Source organism: Mesocricetus auratus, unplaced genomic scaffold (assembly GCF_017639785.1).
Source record: "Mesocricetus auratus isolate SY011 unplaced genomic scaffold, BCM_Maur_2.0 Super-Scaffold_100006, whole genome shotgun sequence".
In the NCBI taxonomy this organism is placed as follows: domain Eukaryota; kingdom Metazoa; phylum Chordata; class Mammalia; order Rodentia; family Cricetidae; genus Mesocricetus; species Mesocricetus auratus.
In genome coordinates, this window is record NW_024429190.1 from 11,595,720 (window position 1) to 11,616,337 (window position 20,618).

Consider the following 20,618-nt stretch of genomic DNA (forward strand, 5'->3'; position numbering starts at 1 on the left):
CCTTGAAATAGTACAGTTGTCTTTTGTCTCCACACAGGCACCAGAGTAATGGAGCTGTTATTGCTCGCTGTGGACAACCGGAGGTTAGCTGGTGGGGCTGGCGAAATGCTGATGATGAACATCTGGTGCAGTCGGTGGCCAAAGCTTGTGCTTCTGACTCTCAATCAAGTGTCAACAAGGTTTCCACCAAGAACAGTTGTCGAGACTTTCCCAGTGGCGGAGATCTCTCTGATGTGGAGTTCGGTAAGGTGCTCTCTAGGCTCATGGTAGCAGTTTTTAAAAGCACCTGGGAAGCTTTTCTTAAAGTGACTTTTTCTTAGAAGACATAATGTTACTTTGGGTTTTTTGAGATGGGTCTCTGTCCTGGAACTCACTATGTGAACTAGGCTGGCCTCAAATTCACAGAGAACCACCTACTTCTGCTTCCTGATTGCTGGCACTAAAGGTATATGCCACCACACCTGGATATAGTGTTACTTTTGTAAAAAGAAATACAGTGAGATTGTTTGAGGAGTGACGGTTCTTGACAAGGCACTGGAAGACCCTTTGTTTCAAGCTTGATTTAAGAGCTTAGTGTTGTCTTCATGGTGACAAGAATGACGTTTGTAATGAGGACTTGGGTTGTCTTCAGTCTACAGAGGGTAAGAGATTGGGCACTGTGGGTCTTCATGTAATTTGGGAATTGGTTTTGGAAAATGAATTCTTACCAATTTCTAATCAGAAGGTAAGACAGACAGGATCAACTGAAGCCAAGTCTGTGTACCAGGGCCTAGTAAGAGGGCTTTGTTGATTTGAGTTTCATTTTGTTTTGTTTTTACTGTAATATGAGCCTCTGGTTCTAATTTTTCACAGTTCTAAGAAAGCTAGGTTATTTAATTTTTAACCCTCTTCTTGGTGTCTGCAGATTCCTCTTTGTCAAATGCTTCAGGAGCAGAAAGTTTAGCTCTCCAGCCGCAGAAACTTTTGATCTTGGATGCACGTTCCTATGCAGCAGCTGTGGCAAATCGAGCCAAAGGAGGAGGCTGTGAATGCCCAGGTGAGTGCAGGATCTATCCCCTGATAATCTGTCCTTGTCAGTGCAGCTCACTTACAACCTAGACTTAATTTAAAATAAGTGACGAGGCACATTTTCACTGTACATCTAGAAAGCCAGAACCGCTCTTTGGATCCTTGGCATTTTTGTGCTTTGGACAAGGTGCAGATCAATTTTCTCCTCTGTTCCAACCCTCGGCAATAGGGAAGCTGGTCTTTTCCCAGGTCTGTTAGTGTTGCTGTAGAGGCTGTTTCTCAGTCTGTTCTAAAAGCATTGTTGTCTCTCACAGTACATATGTGAATCATTATCTTCCTAAAGCACTTGCCATGGACTTCTTAGAGAGGTTGGGGCACTGGCTGTTCTTTCAGAGGTCCTGAGTTCAATTCCCAGCAACCACATGGCGGCTCTTAGCCATTCTATAATGAGATCTGGTGCCTTCTTCTGGCAAGTAGGCATACATGCAGACAGACCTCTGGAAGAGCAGCCAGCAGCCACTGTTCTTAACCTCTGAACCATCTCACCAGCCCCCTAAATAAATCTTTAAAAAAGGAAAGAAAGAAAAGCGGGGATAAAAATTAAGGTAGTAAAGACAGAATTCTAGAAATTCTGACTCTGTCCTTCTGAATCTGTCATTCTCCTGCGATCCTTAAATTGAATGTATTTGTGTTTTCTTCATTTTCTCTCCAGAGTATTACCCAAACTGTGAAGTTGTGTTTATGGGAATGGCAAACATCCACTCTATCCGGAGGAGTTTCCAGTCTCTGCGACTGCTGTGCACACAAATGCCAGATCCTGGAAAGTAAGGTTCTTTTGTTGTTACTGTTTTTCTTTTCTTCTTTCTTTTTAAAATTCTTTTAAAAACAAAACAACAACAAAAAATGATTTTGGAGGTATTCTTCAGGTAGGGGTGTGTGTGTGTGTGTGTGTGTGTGTGTGTGTGTGTGTGTGTTCGTTCGTTCGCTTGCACGTGAACCTGTTATACTTTCAGTCTCTGGATGTTCTTCGTGGCTTAGGAAATAGGCAGCATAGGACATGAGCTGTTGAAAAGATAGTTCAGCTCTTCTGTGTTTTTTTAAATTTATTTTTGAAATTAAATTATAATTACATCATTTTCCCCAATTCTTTACTCCAACTCTTCCCATGTACCCCTACTTGTTCTTTCTCAAATTTTTGACCTCTGTTTCTTTAATTATTGTTACATGTGTATATATTTCTAAATATATAAATGCTACCTGCTCCATCCATATATTGTTACTTGTATATTTGTTTTTTAGGGTTGGCCACTTAGTATTAGATAACACAGTTCTGCCACAGATGTGCAGTGCAAAACAGATCTCAGCCCTCAGAACAGATGTAATACATTCTTGTTGTTCATGGGACTGCTTTGTTCTCTTCTGCATTGTTTTAAGCCTAAACAGTGTAATTTTTTGGTCCCTGAATTACTATAGTAACACTTGGTGTGAATTGAGGGTCTTACTGTGAAGTCATGTCTTACACACACACACACACACACACACACACACACACACACACACACACACACCCTGCTCAGTCCATTTAGTGTTATTTGTATGTTATGATTTCAAGTACTTGGTATTGGAGAACCAATTAGGAGGCTCATCTCCAAGAAAGACTTTCACTATAAGCATTCCCTAGTTACAGTTTAGTTCTTTGTCACAAGAGTGGGACCCTGTGAGATCGCCCCTTTCCAGGTTAGCATGTCTGTTGGTGGTATACTTTTTCAGATCTTATTAAGGCAGCCATATTGTTGAGGTCTCATGAATGAAACTTCTCTATCATTTCTAGGAGACACAGTCTCACAGCAGATTTCCTGGTCCTCTGGCTCTTACAGTCTTTGACTCCCTCTTCTCAATGTTCCCTGAGCCATAGGTGCAGGGGTTGTGTTGTAGATGTATCATTGGCATTAGGCATTCCATACCAGTTGTTCTTTGCACTTTGACAAGTTGTAATTGTCTGCAATGGTCTCTACTTGTTGCAAAGAGAAGTTTGTTTGATGAAGGATGAAAAACCCACTAATGTTAGTAAATGCATACACCTTTAGAATTCATTTGGGAATTAGTAACGTGGCAGTTGTAGATTCTCCTAACGTCCATGATCTCACTATCCTTGCATAGTTGGCCAGTTTTCCAGTACCAGTCAGGATTTCCCTCCTGTTGAGCAGGCTTTAAGTTTAGTGGTACAGCTGTTGGTTATTGCCAAGACAAGAGTACTAGTGCTGCGCCTTTGGGGTTTCATGCCTTGCTGTTCATTGTTGTGGTTTACAGGCATCATGGCTGGGTAGGACTGTAGGTAGCTTCTCTCCTTTTGAAACTTGCATAGCCCCTTCAGGTACTATGAAAGCTAGTCTAAGGGAGAAGGCTTCCAGATTCAACCCATCCCTTTTTTGTTTGTTTGTTTGTTTGTTTTTAAACTTGGGTGCTAAAGGACTTAAATTCAGGTTGTCTTACTTGTGTGGCAGGCATTTTACCAACTGAGCCAACTCTCTATTTTCTCATTGTGTTCTAAAAATGTTACACATTAGCTTCCATTTCTAAAGTAATGTTACTCAGTAATAACATGTCATAATTTCTATTGCTTATTTAAAATGAATGGCTGGGTGGGACCCTTTTCTCCTCCTGGGTTGCCTCATCCAGCCTTGATGTGATGATCTTATTGTAGCATGTTATGCTGTTTTGGTTGCTGTCCCTGGGAAGCCTGCTGGGGGTTGGGGATAAGGGGAACTGCTGTCTGGATGTAATATATGAGAGAATTTTAAAAAAGAAAAGAAGAACGACTAGAATTTGCAGTGAAGAAGGTAAAGTAATCCCCCCCTGCAATAGGGTTGTTTGGATACAAGATAAGTTAGGAGCAGTGCTCCGTAAAATAAATGTGAACAGATAAATATTTAAAAGCCCCTTCTCTATTATTTCAGGAAGCCAGAGATGTGCCAGTTAAAATAGGATTTTTCTTTTTTTGTGTTTGTGCTGAAGCCCATAGTTGTTTCCTTGGCTCTCATCAGTGGATCCATAATCACATCAAGTTTGTTTGTTTGTTTTTGGGTTCTTTAATGGATTTGTAACATGAGGTGCTGCCTGAAACAGCTTGTGCTTGACTCTTGGTAAAAAGTAATTAAATTGCTGGTTGTTGGTGGTGCTTACCTTTAATCCCAGAACTTGGGAGGTAGAGGCAAAATGTGAGTTCAAGACCAGCCTGCCTGGTCTACAGAGCAAGATCCAGGACAGCCAGGCTACACATAGAATCCTGGTCTTGAAAAACCAAAACCAACCAACCAACCAATCAAAAAAATGATTAGATTTATCACAGTGGCAATCAGCCCTGAGGATGAAGCAGTGTCCTTTGGAGAGATGACTGTCTTAGTTAGGATTTCTATTCCTGTGAAGAGACACTATGGCCAGGGCAACTTATGTGAAAGATTTAATTGAGGGGCTTGCTTATAGTTCCATTGTGCAAGGCATTCAAACCTACATGCAGGCAGACACTAGAGCAGAGACTGAGAGCTACAACCTCATCTGTAGGCAGAGAGACTCGGCTTGACACGAGTTTCTGAAACCTCAAAGCCCATCCCCAGTGATGGTCATAACTTCTAATCCTTTTAACCCTTCTGGATAGTGCTACTTGGTAGTGGTTAAGCAGTAAACTATGTGAGCCTATGGGGCCATTCTTACTCAGACCATTGCAGTGACTAAAGAACAGCTGGCTCCTTTCCTTTGAGGACTGTCCATTTGCATCCAGGGCCTAGCTAGTTCTCACCTCTAAGGTTGGTCTTACTATGTAGCTTAATTGCTCAGGATCCCTTTTCATGTAAAATAAAAAGATCAGATCAGTACTGAGTAGTCTCTAATGCCTCCCACATATTAGAATTATTTCTTTAAAAATCTGATTTTGAGGCCAGAAAGATGGCTCAGTGGTTAAGAATGCTGTTCTTGATGAAAACCCAGGTTTGGTTCTCAATACCTACATAATGGCTCACAGTTGATAATTCCAGTTACAAGGGATACAGTGCCCTCTTCTGAAATCTTGAATGTGTGCTTGCATGCCATGCACACACACAGAGAGGGGGGGGGAGGGGGAGGGGGGAGAGGGAGAGAGAGAGGGAGGGAGAGAGGGGGGTGGGGAGGGACACACATGCACAAAAACATAAAAAATAAATATTTAAAAGCAAGACGTCATTTTAAATGCAAAAAAATTAATCAGCCTCATCCCAGTTCAAATGAGTGGAGGTCTTGTTAAAGAAATAGTGCTGTGTATTTGGGTATTTGAATCTCTCTTATGGATAAAAAGAAGTTATGACAATGATGGACACTGTGAGTAAATCATCCATCTGATGCAGTGGCATGTTGGGCATGATGTGTTTCTGGTTCAGTTTGACATTAGCACAAAGGCATCTCCTCTGGTGGTGGTCTCTGTAGCACAGCTTCCCTCAGGCACAGATACCACTGACTGCTAGTTTATAACCATTCTGTCAGGGTTAAAGGAGCCCTCTGCTGGAGTCTTGTTTACTGCTTCTTCAGCAGCAGGGAAATAGTTTGATTATTCATCTCTTAAGCCTTTTGATTTATTTTAAGGCAAATGAGAATAAACAACTGATCCATTAGGAAGATATTTTAAGTATATCTAACATACACTTAATTTTGAGAAGCAAAGTCTTGAAATTGAATTTTGAGAATTGACAAATTTATAATTAAGTAGAAGGACTCTTCCCTTATACTAGGAGCAAAGCTTGGGGACAGCAATAACGGAGACAGTGTCAGTCCCTGAGCCCTAGTCTAGTTGTAAAGAGCACTTATGCATTGTTCTGTTGTTTGCTGGCCTGGCAGGAAAGATGTCCCTTTCTTACTTAGACTCTTAACAAAAATTCACATTCATTCTCCACGTTTGTCCCAGAGGCCTTATTAGACCATACCTTGACAAAGCTGTCTCAAGATCCTGGAAACGTAAGTTTTCAGTGTTTGAAGGGCTAGACTTGTAGCCTTAAGCCACAAATCTGGCCACATTTGGGAAAAACCAGAACTTGTTTAGGGGAATGAGGGATAAAGGAAGAAGTACATGAAACAAAATGTCCACATAGTTGTGGGGAATAGAATATATAACCCTTATACCAAAGAGACAGTTCTTTTTTTATTTGATAACCCCTAAAGGATTTTTTTAAAGGGAGGGGTCCTTTCTAAATCCAACCTGAATTAACTCAACAATATCATGTAGCCATTGTACCACTTTGGGTGACTAATCATCTTATCGAACATATCCAGTTTTAATCAATAAGTAGTCAAGTGGTTGGTATTCAGACATGGGTGATGGGTAATGTTTGTACCATTCTTGTGTATGGTATCCAGCTTACATTTTATCATAGATATATTTGTATATACATATTTTCTTTTAGTTGTGAGGTCAGCATTGGTAATTTTTAAATAGTTTCTGTAAAATCTTTTATGGGTTTCAGAAGTGTCCGTAAGATCTGTTTCTTATAGTGTATGTACGTGTCTAGGATTCGTCTCCCCACCTCATCCTACTTTTGGCAGATTATCTGTGAAGAGCTAGGTGTGGTGGTATATATACCCGTAATTCCAGCACTTGAAGGCTAAACTAAGAGAACTGAGTTCCAGATCAGCCTGGACTGTATAAGAGTACCTCTGTCTCAAGTTAATAAAGGGGGGGGGGTGGAGCAAGTGTGTGTGTGTGTGTGTGTGTGTGTGTGTGTGTGTGTGTGTGTGTGTGTGTGTGTGTGTGCGCGCGCGCGCGCGCGCGCACATGCACCAGGGTTGGTGGTATAACTCAATGATAGAACACTTAACTAACAAACTTAAGACCCTGGATTTCATTCCCACTGCTGCAGGAATATAAAAGGGGTGGTGGCTAGGGAACTGGAGAGACGGTTCAGTGATTAAGAGCACAAACTGCTCTTGCAGAAGACCCAAGTTGGGTTCTTAGCAACCATGACCATATTGTAATTCTAGCTCCAGGGGATCTGACACCTCTTCTGGCCTCCTCAGGCATCTGCACTCACATGCACACTACCTCCCATATGCATAGTTAAAAATTAAGAATAAGTCTTTAAAAAATCTAGGTGCATGTGGCATTGTTAATTACAGTCCTTTTTTCTAAAGTTGTCCTCTTGATTGTGGAGCTTGATTCTCTCATTTGGGCATGCTTTATAAATAGACTTTTTTATCACTATAATTAGAGACAAAGGTTTTAGGGAGTTGCTTTTTAATTTGATAGGCATTGGACAAAATACCATAAAACCATAAAAATCAGTATTTCCTTTACTCCCCCTTTTTATAGTTGGCTTTCAGCTCTTGAAAGCACAAAATGGCTCCATCACCTATCTGTGCTCTTGAAGTCAGCACTTCTCGTAGTGCATGCTGTGGACCGTGATCAACGACCAGTGCTAGTGCACTGCTCAGATGGCTGGGATCGTACTCCCCAGATTGTGGCATTGGCTAAGCTCCTGCTGGATCCTTACTACCGAACAGTAGAGGTGAGTGTGTCTGAGGGAGGGAGGAAACCTTTGGGAAGGTCGCATGATCGGTTTTGAAACTGGAAGTTAGGTCCATAGAAATTGCCAATTTGTTGTAATCATGCTTCCTCCACTTAGAGCTGTGTGGCTAGGTCTCTCTTGGTAATTCTTTACCTCATTCAGTGGAGACAAGAATGAGACAATGTTTCCTTTGCAATTTCTCTGATTGGAAAGATTTTGTCTACCTCAGGAAAATGGGCTTTTGCAAAAGAATGTCTGCATGCTTATGATGGTGGGGGTAGATAGGACCGAACAGCCTTCTGGAAGAAGAGCTGCTCTGAAATAACCATTGTGAGTTAAAGATAGAAGAGCAGAAGCATAAAGTGACATAAGATACAGGGGCTGGAGAGATGGCTCAGCTGTTAAGAGCACTGGCTGCTCTTCCAGAAGACCCTGGTTCAAGTCCCAGCACCCACATGGCGGCTCACAACTGTCTATAACGAGATCTGATGCCCTCATCTGGCCTGCAGGCACGAACACAGATAGAACACTGTATACATAATAAATAAATATATCTTTTAAAAAAGATAGATATTTATGAAAATCTATGCTAGGGAAGGATTTTTTACAAATGTAACATCAAAGGCAAAAATAAAAAAATTTGGGTAGGCAGGTAGCATTTATGTAGTATTTGAGATAGATTATGTCAGTGTCCTTTAAATAACTACTGAATGGAGTTGGTGAATTGAGATATTTGTGTAAATGGGTGTGCCATTAGGGAGAGAGCCTTTGGCTCTGAGCCTCAGCCAGAGGAACTCATCAGGAGGATGTTAAAGGGGATTGCCATTGGTACTACGGAGCTCAGGATGTCATAGGTGGTAGTACTACATAAGTGATCTCTCCTTGGTTCCTCCCTGTAGGGTTTCCAAGTCCTTGTGGAGATGGAATGGCTGGATTTTGGCCATAAGTTTGCTGACCGGTGTGGTCATGGGGAGAACTCAGACGATCTGAACGAGCGTTGCCCAGTGTTTCTGCAGTGGCTTGACTGCGTTCATCAGCTTCAGAGGCAATTTCCTTGCTCTTTTGAGTTCAATGAAGCATTCCTTGTGAGTTTGGACTAATGATGCTACATTCTGGGAGCCACCTACACTTAGGGAATGTTGATACAAATGTTAGTGGCCCATTTTCACCCAAAACCACGCATTTTTTCACATTTAATTGGGAGTGATTGCTTTCTTTAAAAGCAGTGCAGTTAACAGGCATTTTATTTTTCACTCAGTGAATCTAGGTGCACCAGCTTTTCCTCTGTAAACAAAGAGTTTGTTTTAAACTTGGCTTCTAAAGTGTATGGTCTAAAAAGTAGTTAGAAATAGAAACACTCTGAATGTGCCAGGGTCCCCTCCAGTCCTCCCGCCAGTGATGTCTGCCATGCATTCTGCTCCTTCTTTGGTGGAAGATGTTCTCTGTATGTTTCAGCCCCTTGCTGCCCCGCCCTTCACTCTGCCTCCTGTGTTAGAATGTGTTTGACAAAGAAGTGCTGGGGGTTGGGGTCAGGCCCTGCAATTGGTAATTGTTAAGAGGAAGTCACATATTAGCTGCCTGTGCACACACACCCCATATCCTGAGGGAGATGAAGTGTTTGTTCTCAGGGATGTCGTGGTGAATTGTTGAGTTGGGCTGTACCCCACTGTGTGATTTTTGCCTCATTGGACTTCGCAGGTGAAACTGGTACAACACACGTATTCCTGCCTCTTTGGAACATTCCTGTGCAACAACGCCAAGGAGAGAGGGGAAAAGCAGACTCAGGAACGGACATGCTCAGTGTGGTCACTTCTTCGGGCAGGCAACAAGGCATTCAAAAACCTACTGTATTCATCTCAGTCGGAAGCTGTATGTACCCATCAGCCTGCCTCCATGATCAGAAGAGGGGATTTGGGGGTGGGGTTGCATGTGAGACCTGGTTTGAGTAGTGCCTTTTTGTGAAAACATGTCTATTGTCTCAAGGACCTGGTTCCAGTTTCCATTTTCTGCCATTCTGCCTAAGAAAAACCTGTTTCCTGATAATGTTTGGCCTGCCCATGTCCAAGCTGGGTTCAGGGTTGTTTGGTGTAGTACACATCTCTACTTTGCCACCCTAGACATGAATCATTGCCTATTCCTCCTCCAGAGCTCACTGTATTCCTACCATGTTTCAGCTCAGCAGAGGGAGGGCACCAAGTTCTTTCTCAGATGCCTTTTATGGCTATGAAGGGCCAGTCACCAGGTTCCTGCTACTGTCCCCATGAGCCAGGCAGTGGGACCCACTGCAGCTTCGGTCTCAATACAAAGCTCTTTCTGAAGTTGGCATATGTCTGGTAGGCCTTTTAAGACTTTGTTTCCCCAAAAGAATACCTTCTGCTAAGCAGAAAAAATAAGGTGCATATGCCCGTATATTAAAATGTATTAATGTTGTTAGCATTCAGGCATTTACATATCTTAATAACTTGCGTTTGCACACCTTAGAACACCTTCTTAGGCCCTAAAATATTCTAAGATCCTCACATCTTAAGCTTTCATATGTTCACATAAACTTTACACCTTAAAGTACCTAATTTGCCAGGAGACATAAGTGGTTGATTACTGAGAACAGTCACTTTAGATAAAAAGTAAAAAGTTACATTGAAATCTGAGCCAGGTGTTGGTGGCACACACCTTTAATCCCAGCACTTGGGAGGCAGAGGCAGGAGGATCTCTGTGAGTTCGAGGCCAGCCTGGTCTACAGAGTGAGTTCCAGGACAGCCTCCAAAACAATACAGAGAAACCCTGTCTCGGGGAAAAAAAAAGAAAAAGAAAAAGAAAAAAGAAATCTGTTCTGTGAGTTCTTTCTCTGAGTCTGGTAACAAGGTAAACTGTGCCTAGACCTGTAGTAGCTCTAGGAGAGAGAGGGGCCTGTGGCCTGAGTTTTACATACAAAGAAAACTGAAAAGGCAGCTTGGTAGGCTATGCTGAAGAGGCAGATACAGGAGGATCTGAGTTTGAGACCAGCTTGGGCTACACTTTGGAACTGTCACGGACATTGATTAAGGGGATATCTGACCTGGCAAGATGGTGGCAGAGCAGAAAATAAAGTTGTTAGGGGGATTTTTCTTATGTCCTGGTAACTGAGGGTGGGGAGTCCCAAGACCAGGGAAGTGTGGGAGAGCCCACCCTCAGGAACAGGCAGTAGGGTGGGAAAGAGAGAGAAGAGAGAGCAAAGCAGGCTAATCAGAGGTTATATTACTTTGCTGGGTAATTAATACACTTCTCATTACAGTTGAAAGGCATATGCTGCTTCTCTCCACTGTGCCTCCTGGGGAAGTGACAATAGGGGAGGGAATTTTTTTATTTTCACATGATTAATTTAAGTGATTCTATAAAACAGGTTTGACAGTTTTTGTTGAAGCTGAGCTTTGAGGAAACACATTCACCATCTAATGGAATAATTCTTATGTAGTAAGTCAGTCATTCAGTAAAGATCACCTGAGATAATTAGTAAGTTAGTCTTTAAAGAATTCATTAGATTGTCATGCTCACAAGAGGCTCTTAAGTGAAAACTACTGCCACACAGGCCCCATGGTTCTATACCTGCCCTCTTGGGAGACATCCTTCCTTCCCTGATGCCATCTCCTTGCTGATCTGTGACCCAACTGTGTTGAGTGGTCCACCTGGGTGTGTGTGTTCTTGCTCCTTGTTTTTAGACATTTCTAAGAGACTATGGGGACTTGCATAAACCTGTGTCCTCCCCATCTCCTCAGGTGCTATACCCTGTGTGCCATGTGCGGAATCTGATGCTATGGAGTGCAGTATACCTTCCCTGCCCATCTCCATCTACTCCCACAGATGACAGCTGTGCACCATACCCAGCCCCAGGCACCAGCCCTGATGATCCACCCCTGAGCCGGTGAGCCCAAGTCTCAAGTCCTGTGTGGTGGTATTCACTCTTCCTTCTTCTTCTTCCCTCTCCCTCCCTCCCTCAGACTTGTTATGTGATTTGCTGGTATGAACCACCACATCTGGCTGAAGTTTAGCTGCTGCTTTTTTGGGAGGGTGGATGGTTTTTGTTTGTGTTTTTGAGACAGGGTTTCTCTGTGTAGCCTTGACTGTCCTAGAACTAGCTCTGTAGACCAAGCTGGTCTTGAAGTCACAGAGATTCAGCTGTCTCTGCTCCCAAGTGCTGGGATTAAAGGTGTGAACCACTGCTGGTGAACTTCTTAAGGAAAATAGTAAGGCCTTCTGGAAGTGAGTTGGGCCTGTTGCTACCTTATTCTACCACATGCACTGAGAAATTTCTCAGTGATGGAGTACATCCATTGAGTCTGTGACTCTTGTTTGTTTACCCACTACTCTCTGCTTCTTTCTCTGTACCCTGATTAGTCTTCTGAGGCTTAAAAGTCAGATGCTGTGAGATGAGAGAAATTTTGGTTTTGCCACTTGTAAATTATCTTTATTAAGATCAGAGTGATAGATAATAAATGCATTTAAAATGTATAATACAAAGAATCAGCAAACTACTTTGCCACTACCTGACAGACACAGAGCATCATGAGGAATACATGTTGAAGGCCGCAGGTACAGCTCAGTTGGTAGAATACTTGCATGAAGCCCTGGATTTGAGCCCCAGTACTTCATAAACCTGCCATAATAGCACATTCCTGTATTGTCAGCACATGGTGGTAGAGGCAGAAGATCAGGAGTTCAGGGTCATTCCTGGACTACATAGAGAGTGTGAGGCCAATCTGGAATACATGTGTCTTGTCTCAAAAATCAAAAGGGGGGGGGATAAAAGAGTGACTTTAAAAAATAGTACATGTGCTGGGCAGTGATGGCACAGGCCTTTAATCCCAGCACTAGGGAGACAGAAGCAAGCTACTTTCTGTGAGTTCGAGGCCAGCCTGATCTACATCTTGAACTCCAGGACAGCCAGAGCTGTTATACAGAGAAACCCTGTCTGGGGGGAGCATATGCTTTTAGCTCACTTGGGGGTGGGGACAATGGGGCAGTGCAGACAGTGCTGGTGGAAAGCCCTGCCACTCTAGAAGTCTGAGCTCATTTCAGAGATGTTGCTGTATTGGTCCAGTTGTTAAACAGTGGCTTAGTGGCTTATTAAAAACCTGTTGTCCCAACTGCTCTCTAAATAGCCTCTAAGAGTCTCATTTTCCCCTACAAACCCTTTTCTTTTAGGCTACCCAAGACTAGATCATATGACAATCTGACCACAGCCTGTGATAACATAGTGCCTCAGGCCAGCCGGCGCAGCAGTGATCCCAGCCTAAATGAGAAATGGCAGGAACATGGGCGCTCACTGGAGCTGAGCAGCTTTGCTGGCTGTGGGGAAGAGACGCCTGCTGTGGAGAGCCTACGGAAGCCCAACAGGCTACTTGGAGGTGCTGAGCTATCTGTGGCAGCTGGTGTGGCTGAAGGGCAGATGGAAAACATTTTGCAAGAGGCCACGAAAGAGGAGAGTGGGGCGGAAGAGCCTGCCCACAGGGAGCACACCGAGGTGCCAGAGGTCAGAGAGGAGGCACTCCAAGCAAAGGAGAGCATCACGGCAGCTGGGGGCTCAGATGTACTTTACCAAGAACCAGAGCTGGGTGATGCTACTCTGAGAAACCATTTAGACCCCAGCCTGTCTTTGTTCTCACAGGATATTCCTGAACAGCAAGATGGGCACAATGTTCTCTCTAGTTCACTCCAGGCTCCCCTCAGGGGAGAGGACTCCCAGGAGGTCCCTGTGGAACAGCCTCAAGTAGAAAATATTGCAGAGGACAGGGAGAATGTAGCTCCTGCTGTCCCAGTAGATGCAAAAGTTGGCCTTGGTACCTCACAGTCTAGTTCTCTGCTGCCTTCCCAAGTCCCATTTGAGACAAGAGGACCACACATGAACAGCTCTATGCACATGTTACTAGAAGATAAGGTGAAGTCAGAGAGTGGGTCCCAGCTTCATCACAGGCCTTGCCTGGCAAGCAGTGGTAGGTTCAGTGGCAAGGACATGCTTCCCATGACCCCAGAGCCCAGGTCTGCTGAGAGGCCCCAACGGGACTCTGTACTATATAGGACTTCATCCCCTGGCAACACCCTCAGCCTGATGCGAGCTTCTTGTGCCTTGCCATTAGACAAATGTAGACAGGGAATTGTATGCAACGGTGCCCTAGAGACTGAAAACAAGGCCTCAGAACATCCTTCAGGGTTTGGCACCCTTCAGAAGCACCCCACACCCAATGGGCACTGTGCCAATGGGGAGGCTGGGAGGAGTAAGGACTCACTGAGCCACCAGCTATCTGCCACAAGCTGCAGCTCTACTCACTTGTACTCAAGGAACTTGCACCACAAGTGGCTGAATAGCCACTCAGGGAGGCCATCCACGACCAGCAGCCCTGACCAGCCTTCCCGCAGCCACCTGGATGATGATGGCATGCCTGTGTACACAGACACGATCCAACAGCGCCTGCGTCAGATAGAGTCTGGCCACCAGCAGGAAGTGGAGACCTTGAAGAAACAAGTCCAGGAGCTGAAGAGTCGCCTGGAGAGCCAGTACCTGACCAGCTCTCTGCGCTTCAATGGGGACTTTGGAGATGAAGTGGTAAGTTAGACCATGATTCCTTCAAAGCTGTCCAAAGAGATGACACACAGAGGCCAGGTGCCCTTTGTATCCAGTGCATGGTTATGGAGCAGATTTTGAAAAGACTAGAAAGGTCTTAAATTGCCATGTTGAGAGAGCTTGTTTGGCCTCTTTTGTGCTGTATTGGCATTCATTCCATTCCCTTCTAGGTAGTTAAGAGAAAGGGAAGGATTTAATGCATGACATGGGGATCGAATCTCTTCAGAAAGGGTCCTGTGTCAGCCAGGCTCTAGGCCACACCTGTAATCAAGCACTTGAGAGGCTGAGGCAGATCATTTCCATAGGTTTGAAGCCAGCCTGAGTTGTATAATGAGTTCTAAGCTAACCTGGGCTACAGAGTGAGACCCTGTCTTAGTTCACTCCACCTCCAAATAAAAATACTGTGTATTTAGAAGGGTTTGCATGCCTGTTCACAGTGGCATTTGTAGAGCAGTCCTGCCTTACTCACTAGAAAACTGCCTGCTTTCCCAGACTTTGAACAAGTACTTGTACTCACTCTGTGGCAGGTGCTGGCAGGAGAAATGGAGAGAAGGGATTGATACTTTTTTTTAAGCATTGTTGAGGGCTTAGCACTGATGAGACTTGGTGGTTGGAAATGCGGGTGCCAGGAGTCTTGGGTTCCTAGAGGGGCTTTCTGCTTTGATGGGCCCAAGATTACAAATGTAAGGCAGGTTCTGGAGTAATCATCCCAGATCCAGTGATTACAATCAAAGGAACTTTCAGATTTTTCTTCATACTAAATAATAATGGTTTCTCAGTGTCAAAGAGTCCTTCAGATAAAAGAGGACACGCCCAAATCACTGTTTTCATTGAGTGCTGGACTGAATCACGAGTTCCATCAGAACAGCTGACATAGGCACTTCTTCTCACTCTCTTCACGTGCTTCCCTAAGGCCCCTCTTTCCACTCAGTGTCCCTTGACAAAATCCATGTAGCCTTCTAAGCTCAGCCCTGTCTCTGCACCTGGTCAGTCCAAATCTGGATGGCCGGTGTAACCGTACATTTGGCACCTTAGCACCATAGGCCCCAGTGCTCTGTTCTTCCTTTGGGAGGAGACAGGTTCATTCTGTTCAGCTGTATTTGTTTACCAACAGACTTCAATCCCCGACTCGGAAAGCAATCTGGATCAGAACTGTTTGTCTCGCTGCAGCACAGAGATTTTCTCTGAAGCCAGCTGGGAGCAGGTGGATAAACAGGACACAGAGGTACAGGCTCAGCCCCTGCTCTGCGTGCCATCCATACAGGTGTCCACTCCAGTCTCTGCCCCAGGCCCTCACCAAGGAAGAAACTCACAGTAGAATTGAGCCTCTGTATTCAGTGTCTGGGAATCCACATCCATCAATTCTAAGCCAGGGACACTCAGCGAGCTGGCCTTCTCTCTCCATTGCCTCTGCCAGCTCTCATGGCAGCCCAGGGTGCCACTGCTGCCACGCTGCCTCAGGGAAAATGAGAGTCCCCTCCAGGCAAATAATTTGGACACCTTCCTTGAACTGTTGTCAGCAAGCCTGCTGCACTGATACCACTGAAGCCAGTGTAGTTCTTGTGACTCATGCTCCCTCTGGTGTGACTCTGTTGACTTTAGCTGACTGGCCCATGTCTGTCACTAACCTGATCCCATGTGTTTTACAGATGACCCGTTGGCTACCTGACCACCTGGCTGCCCACTGTTATGCCTGTGACAGTGCCTTCTGGCTGGCCAGCAGGAAGCACCACTGCAGGTGCCATTGGGGTGGCTTTTAGGGTGGGTTGGGTTATGGAGTCTGAACTTTGTCATCTTACCAGCAAGTGTTCTGTGTGAGCTGCCCTTGGGGTCACATTTCTATGCCTCTAAAATTGGTCCCTCCAGAACTGCGTTTCGGAACTCTGTTCCAATTCAATGATCACTATTAAATTTTGAAATGCAGATACTTTGTTTCATTTCCCAGATTGGTGAGATAGCAACTACCATGCAGATCATCATTTCTTGTTTCCAGCATTCAACTGATCATGGCTACTTTGAGCAGAAGCAGTTTTCTAACTGTGGGCAAGGAGCCTCGTTTTCCTACTTCTTTCTGCTCCCTGGTCCCTATGCTACTGTTGAGCTGGGGAATGGTAGACACAGCTGAGGGCAGTCTCCAATCCTTGCTGCTCCTAACTTCTTTCTTCTAGATTGAGCAGTGAGTTACTAAGGCTACTTTGCCCTGGCAAGCGTGGCAACTGTCTGATAGATGTTGAGTGTTCTTAGGATAGGAAGTGGCCACATGTAGAGGTGAGCCTGGATGGAAACTGATGGAGAAACCTCTTTGTAGACAGATGATACTCTTAGGACCTCCCCCACCCTGCATCCCTAAACCAAATGGCTTCTCCTCTGAGCTCTTTCTCCCCTCCTTTCAGGGACACTGACCGTGTTGATCAAACGTGGTGAGCATTTGCAACAACTTGTTTGTGATGTCTGCACACCCACAATAACTTCTCCACACTAATGCTGCCATTCCCTTCTCTGCACTCACTGGGGTGAAGCCGCCTAAGGGAGAGCACAGGCAGGCAGGTGGGCATGGAGATCCATAGCAGCTGATGAAAGAGACTGCCAGGAGTGTGTCTGCTGTAGCCTTATGCTCCCCTCTGGACTGTACAGGCCAGTTGGGCTGTTACATTCTCCATGAGAAGTGGTACTTCTGCAAGGCTGATCTTTCAGGGGAAGCCAGTGGGCCTCAGGACTTTTTTGATGGGGAGGAGAGGGGACAGTCATTCCTTGATGCCAGGATGATACCAGTAACTTTCAGATCGAAGGGCATGGCATCCTTGTTTTATTTTTATAGAGAGGAATGAACAGATGTGATCTTTCCAGAGAATTCCTTAGCATGGAAGACTCCACTTTCAGGGTCTCCCAAAGGAAGTCAGATAGAAAAGCTTAATTGATTAGGTTAGTGTCAGGCTTTTAAGAACTTCATCATGAATGTCAAACAAGTACAGACATTGAAAAGATCATGCTTCTTAGAAAGTTGAAAAGTGCTTTCTACATTCTGGAGACAAAGGGTTTTGTGTTCTGGTTCCCTGTCCTGTTGCCCGTGTCCCACCTTCCCTTCTACAGTGTTGCTTTGTCTCATGTGCCCGAGTGGTCCTTACCCCGTGTGGGCTGCATTCTGAGGAGCATGACTGAGAAGTTAGCGCAGAGGAAGCTTTTCTGTTAACTTCCTCTTCTCATCTCTGGAGAGCTGTCAGGTACCTTGGAGTTTCCTGTATTGAGCAATCGGTGTTGACTTGTACTTTTAGGGCTCAGCAAATGTAGGATTGTAAGGTAGGCAGAACTCATCCTGTGTTATCTTTCCTGTATATGTGTGATAGGCGTCAGTCTGGCTGTGCGGATCCATGCTGCACAGATGCAAGGAAGTAGGGTATTGGAAAGGCGAGGAGAGCCTGGAGATGCATGGGGTGGAGCAGTGAACCATAGCTGACTGACCACTGTCTAACAGGGATGTGTACATGCGTATATTTCTTCATGGACATCCTTCCGCCTCCCTCTCACACTGAGCATGTGTCATGTACTGCTTTGGCTTTTGGCTTTGCATGCAGCTGCCAGCGGTCTGCATCTAACTTGCCTCTGAGGCAGTGGCCTTCAAGCAGGGTTCTTCATCCCCAGGTGGGCAGCAGAGTTGTTTGTCTTCTTTGATGGGCCCACAGACCTACTCCTTTTGACTTTGGCCTCCCTATGACCTCAAGCTACCCAGGGGTCAGTACCAAGGTTGGTGCAGCCACTGGGTATGTCTCCAGGTCAGGACTGAGTGCAGAGCTGGCAGCTGCTTCAGTGCTGGGCTCATTTAGCCACAGAGAGCTCTCTGGAGCATCTTCCTATATATTTGACAGCCATGTGCCGAAATGGTGAGGTGGCCACATGTCATCCTTGGCCTGAAGTGAAAATGACTCCACTAGGTGGACTTGTCCTCCTTCTCAACTTCTTCCTGGCCTGGAGAAATGACCGTGTTTCCAGCACATCTGTCTAGACTATACACATCAAATGCTGCTTTCTGAAGTTGTCCCCCCAAACCTACTAGCTGAAACTAATGTTGCTTTATTTCTTCTTATCTCAAGGAATTGTGGGAACGTATTCTGCTCCAGTTGTTGTAACCAGAAGGTTCCAGTTCCTAGCCAGCAGCTATTTGAACCCAGTCGAGTATGCAAGTCTTGCTATAGCAGCCTCCACCCCACAAGCTCCAGCATTGACCTTGAACTGGATAAGCCTATCGCTGCCACTTCAAACTGAAGCTCAGTGACCTGGGGTGGCTGAGGCCATGCTGCTGTTCATTTAACAGGCTCATACACAGCCTGGGCAGTCCAAGAGGCCCATACACTTTGGAATGGGGCAGGAACAACCTGTACAGAGATTGGGATGTACCACTGGATTGTAAATTGATTTTTATTTCATCTTCCCTTCCCTTTCCATGCTCCCTCTTTGCCTTCTAAAAAGAAAAATGTCCCCAGTTGTCTTAATTTTTTTTTTTTTAATGAAGCCCACAGGTTACCAGGCTCCTATAGTTGCTGCCTGCTGAGCTGTTTGCTCTCAGGTATGCTAGGGGATGGCTCAGTGCTTCCCAGTGGAAGGAGCCAGAACGAAGCCCTGAGACAGCAGGACAGAAAGTCAGGCTAACATTAGTGACCATTCCTCACATTATAGCTCTGTCAGAGCTGACTGCTGCTGGGGAGGCTAGAATTGCCTTTCTGGAGAGTGCTGTTCCTTAGAGGGACAGAGCCATCCCACCTCCTAGATAAAAACAGGGTAGCATTGGGAGGGAGGGCACAGTGAGGTACTCCACAGAGAGGTATGTGCTCCTTCTGAGTTACTGAGGGGCTGGGTGGTTTCCATCTTTAACTTGACCAGATTGTGGAGGGCTCCCTTTGCCTCCTTGGGCTTCCAGACCTAAAGGTGTAGACTGGCCAGAATGTAGTGCCCTGCCGATGTGGTTAAGGCCTGCCCTGAACTCCCTCTGTGGCCTGGCCCCACAAACAATCTCTTCCTCAGCCAACACAGGGAAATCCAGACTCAGGGTTCCACAAGTCCCCAGTTCCCAAAGCAAACCAATCATGTCTCCCCTTGAGGGACAGAGCCCCGCAGGTACAGAGTTCTCCATACAATCAGCACTCCTCTTCCCCACTTTTGGGGGCTGCAGGAAGCACCCAGGAGTCCCTGTCCTGCTTCTGACTGAGTGGGCATGCGTCTGGCTTCTACCGGTGAAGAACCACTTGGTGATGGCAAGGTTCCTAGAAAATGGCAGGAGGAGATTTGGGGTACCTTTCCTCAGTGAGCTTTGATGTGGTCCAAAAGAGCCTTAAACCAGTGGCTACCTGTGGTGGAGGTGGGTGTGGGAAGGGTGGAGAGTTTTGGTTTGTGCTTTGAATTGTTGGCATCTGTTTGTGCACCGCTCCCCACCCCCAGGGACATGCTTGGCTCTGCTAAAAGCCGCAAACTGCTAACAAAGCAGATTGTAGTGTGAGGACTGGATGAGGTTGGGGGGACACCTCAGTTCTAGCCTGGCCTGTGTCCATGCCCTTCTCCTTTGGAAGCTGTTACCTGGCCATGGGCGTTCTGTTTCAGGAAGGTGGTTCTGCATGTTCCTGAGTGTGTGTGCAAGAAGCTCAGAAGCCCTCCCTAGTACTGTCTGCTGAAACGAAGCCCAGGGTATCAGAGCATTGCTCATTCCTCCAGCAGCAAGTCACACAGGCCGAGTCTAGTGAAACAGGGTGAAGTTCTCCTCCATGCTTGCTGTGGTTTGGAGGTGTGGGTGGAGAAAGGTTGACATAATTGAAGATTGTGCAGTTCCTAGTTACGGTGCCAAGAGGTTATGATACGGGTTTCTTGGGTCTGTTGTACAGTGTGAATAAATGCTTGCAGCTCTTAGCCCTTTTTGATCAATGAAGCACTTTTTTAATATTTTCTTTGTATGTAAAGGAGGAACCATAACTCTCCGTAGCTGTACATATAACCCTTTTCTCCTAAAGAGGAGTCAATGCTCCTATATTTTTCATTTCTTTTTTGTCAAAGCAAGAAGTAAATACTTTAGAATTGTTAAATATATAAAGTGAATAAAGTTGAGTGTCTGCACGGTGGTGTCTGCTAACGAGTTCTAATTTTTTACCATGTAGTTTAATCTCTCTGTCCTTTTCTCCCCCTCAGATAGAAGTGGTTTGAGGAGCTGCTGGGAGTTTGACCTTTGGCAAAGGAAAATGACACATTTCGACTCTAGACCTTGGCAAAGGGACTTCCCAACATGCCCAAACACTCTAAACCATTTCCTTAATGATTTTGCCCCTGAGGTCTCCCACACTGAAAGAGGGCAGAGCACTTGGGCATCTTGAGGACCAACTGCACATCTGTAGTAGTTAACACTACCCCTGGCCTCTAGAGTCTCCGCCTTTGTTCTCTTTTAGACAGGAACTTGTCGTTTATCACAGGCTGGCACATGTGTTAGCCGGAGCCTCTGTAAAGTTGCTGACTGA

At 45.3% G+C, this 20,618-nt stretch overlaps 1 protein-coding gene across 5 annotated transcripts in view; it reads left to right on the forward strand.

Moving 5' to 3' along the window:
- Positions 1–20,223, forward strand: part of Mtmr3 (myotubularin related protein 3) — a 104,025-nt gene extending 83,802 nt beyond the window's left edge. For 2 of the 5 annotated variants that reach the window (XM_040746805.1, XM_040746806.1), the window contains exons 10-21: positions 38–243; positions 905–1,036; positions 1,721–1,832; positions 7,337–7,532; positions 8,432–8,617; positions 9,231–9,401; positions 11,285–11,430; positions 12,711–14,109; positions 15,242–15,352; positions 15,777–15,865; positions 16,521–16,547; positions 18,216–20,223. In XM_040746805.1, coding sequence (XP_040602739.1) covers positions 38–243; positions 905–1,036; positions 1,721–1,832; positions 7,337–7,532; positions 8,432–8,617; positions 9,231–9,401; positions 11,285–11,430; positions 12,711–14,109; positions 15,242–15,352; positions 15,777–15,865; positions 16,521–16,547; positions 18,216–18,387 — 2,947 coding nt within the window. In that variant the 3' untranslated portion in view covers positions 18,388–20,223. The remainder of the gene's footprint in view (positions 1–37; positions 244–904; positions 1,037–1,720; positions 1,833–7,336; positions 7,533–8,431; positions 8,618–9,230; positions 9,402–11,284; positions 11,431–12,710; positions 14,110–15,241; positions 15,353–15,776; positions 15,866–16,520; positions 16,548–18,215) is intronic. The other 3 variants (XM_040746808.1, XM_040746807.1, XM_040746809.1) reach the window with 3 other exon arrangements.
- The last annotated feature ends 395 nt before the right edge of the window (positions 20,224–20,618 follow it).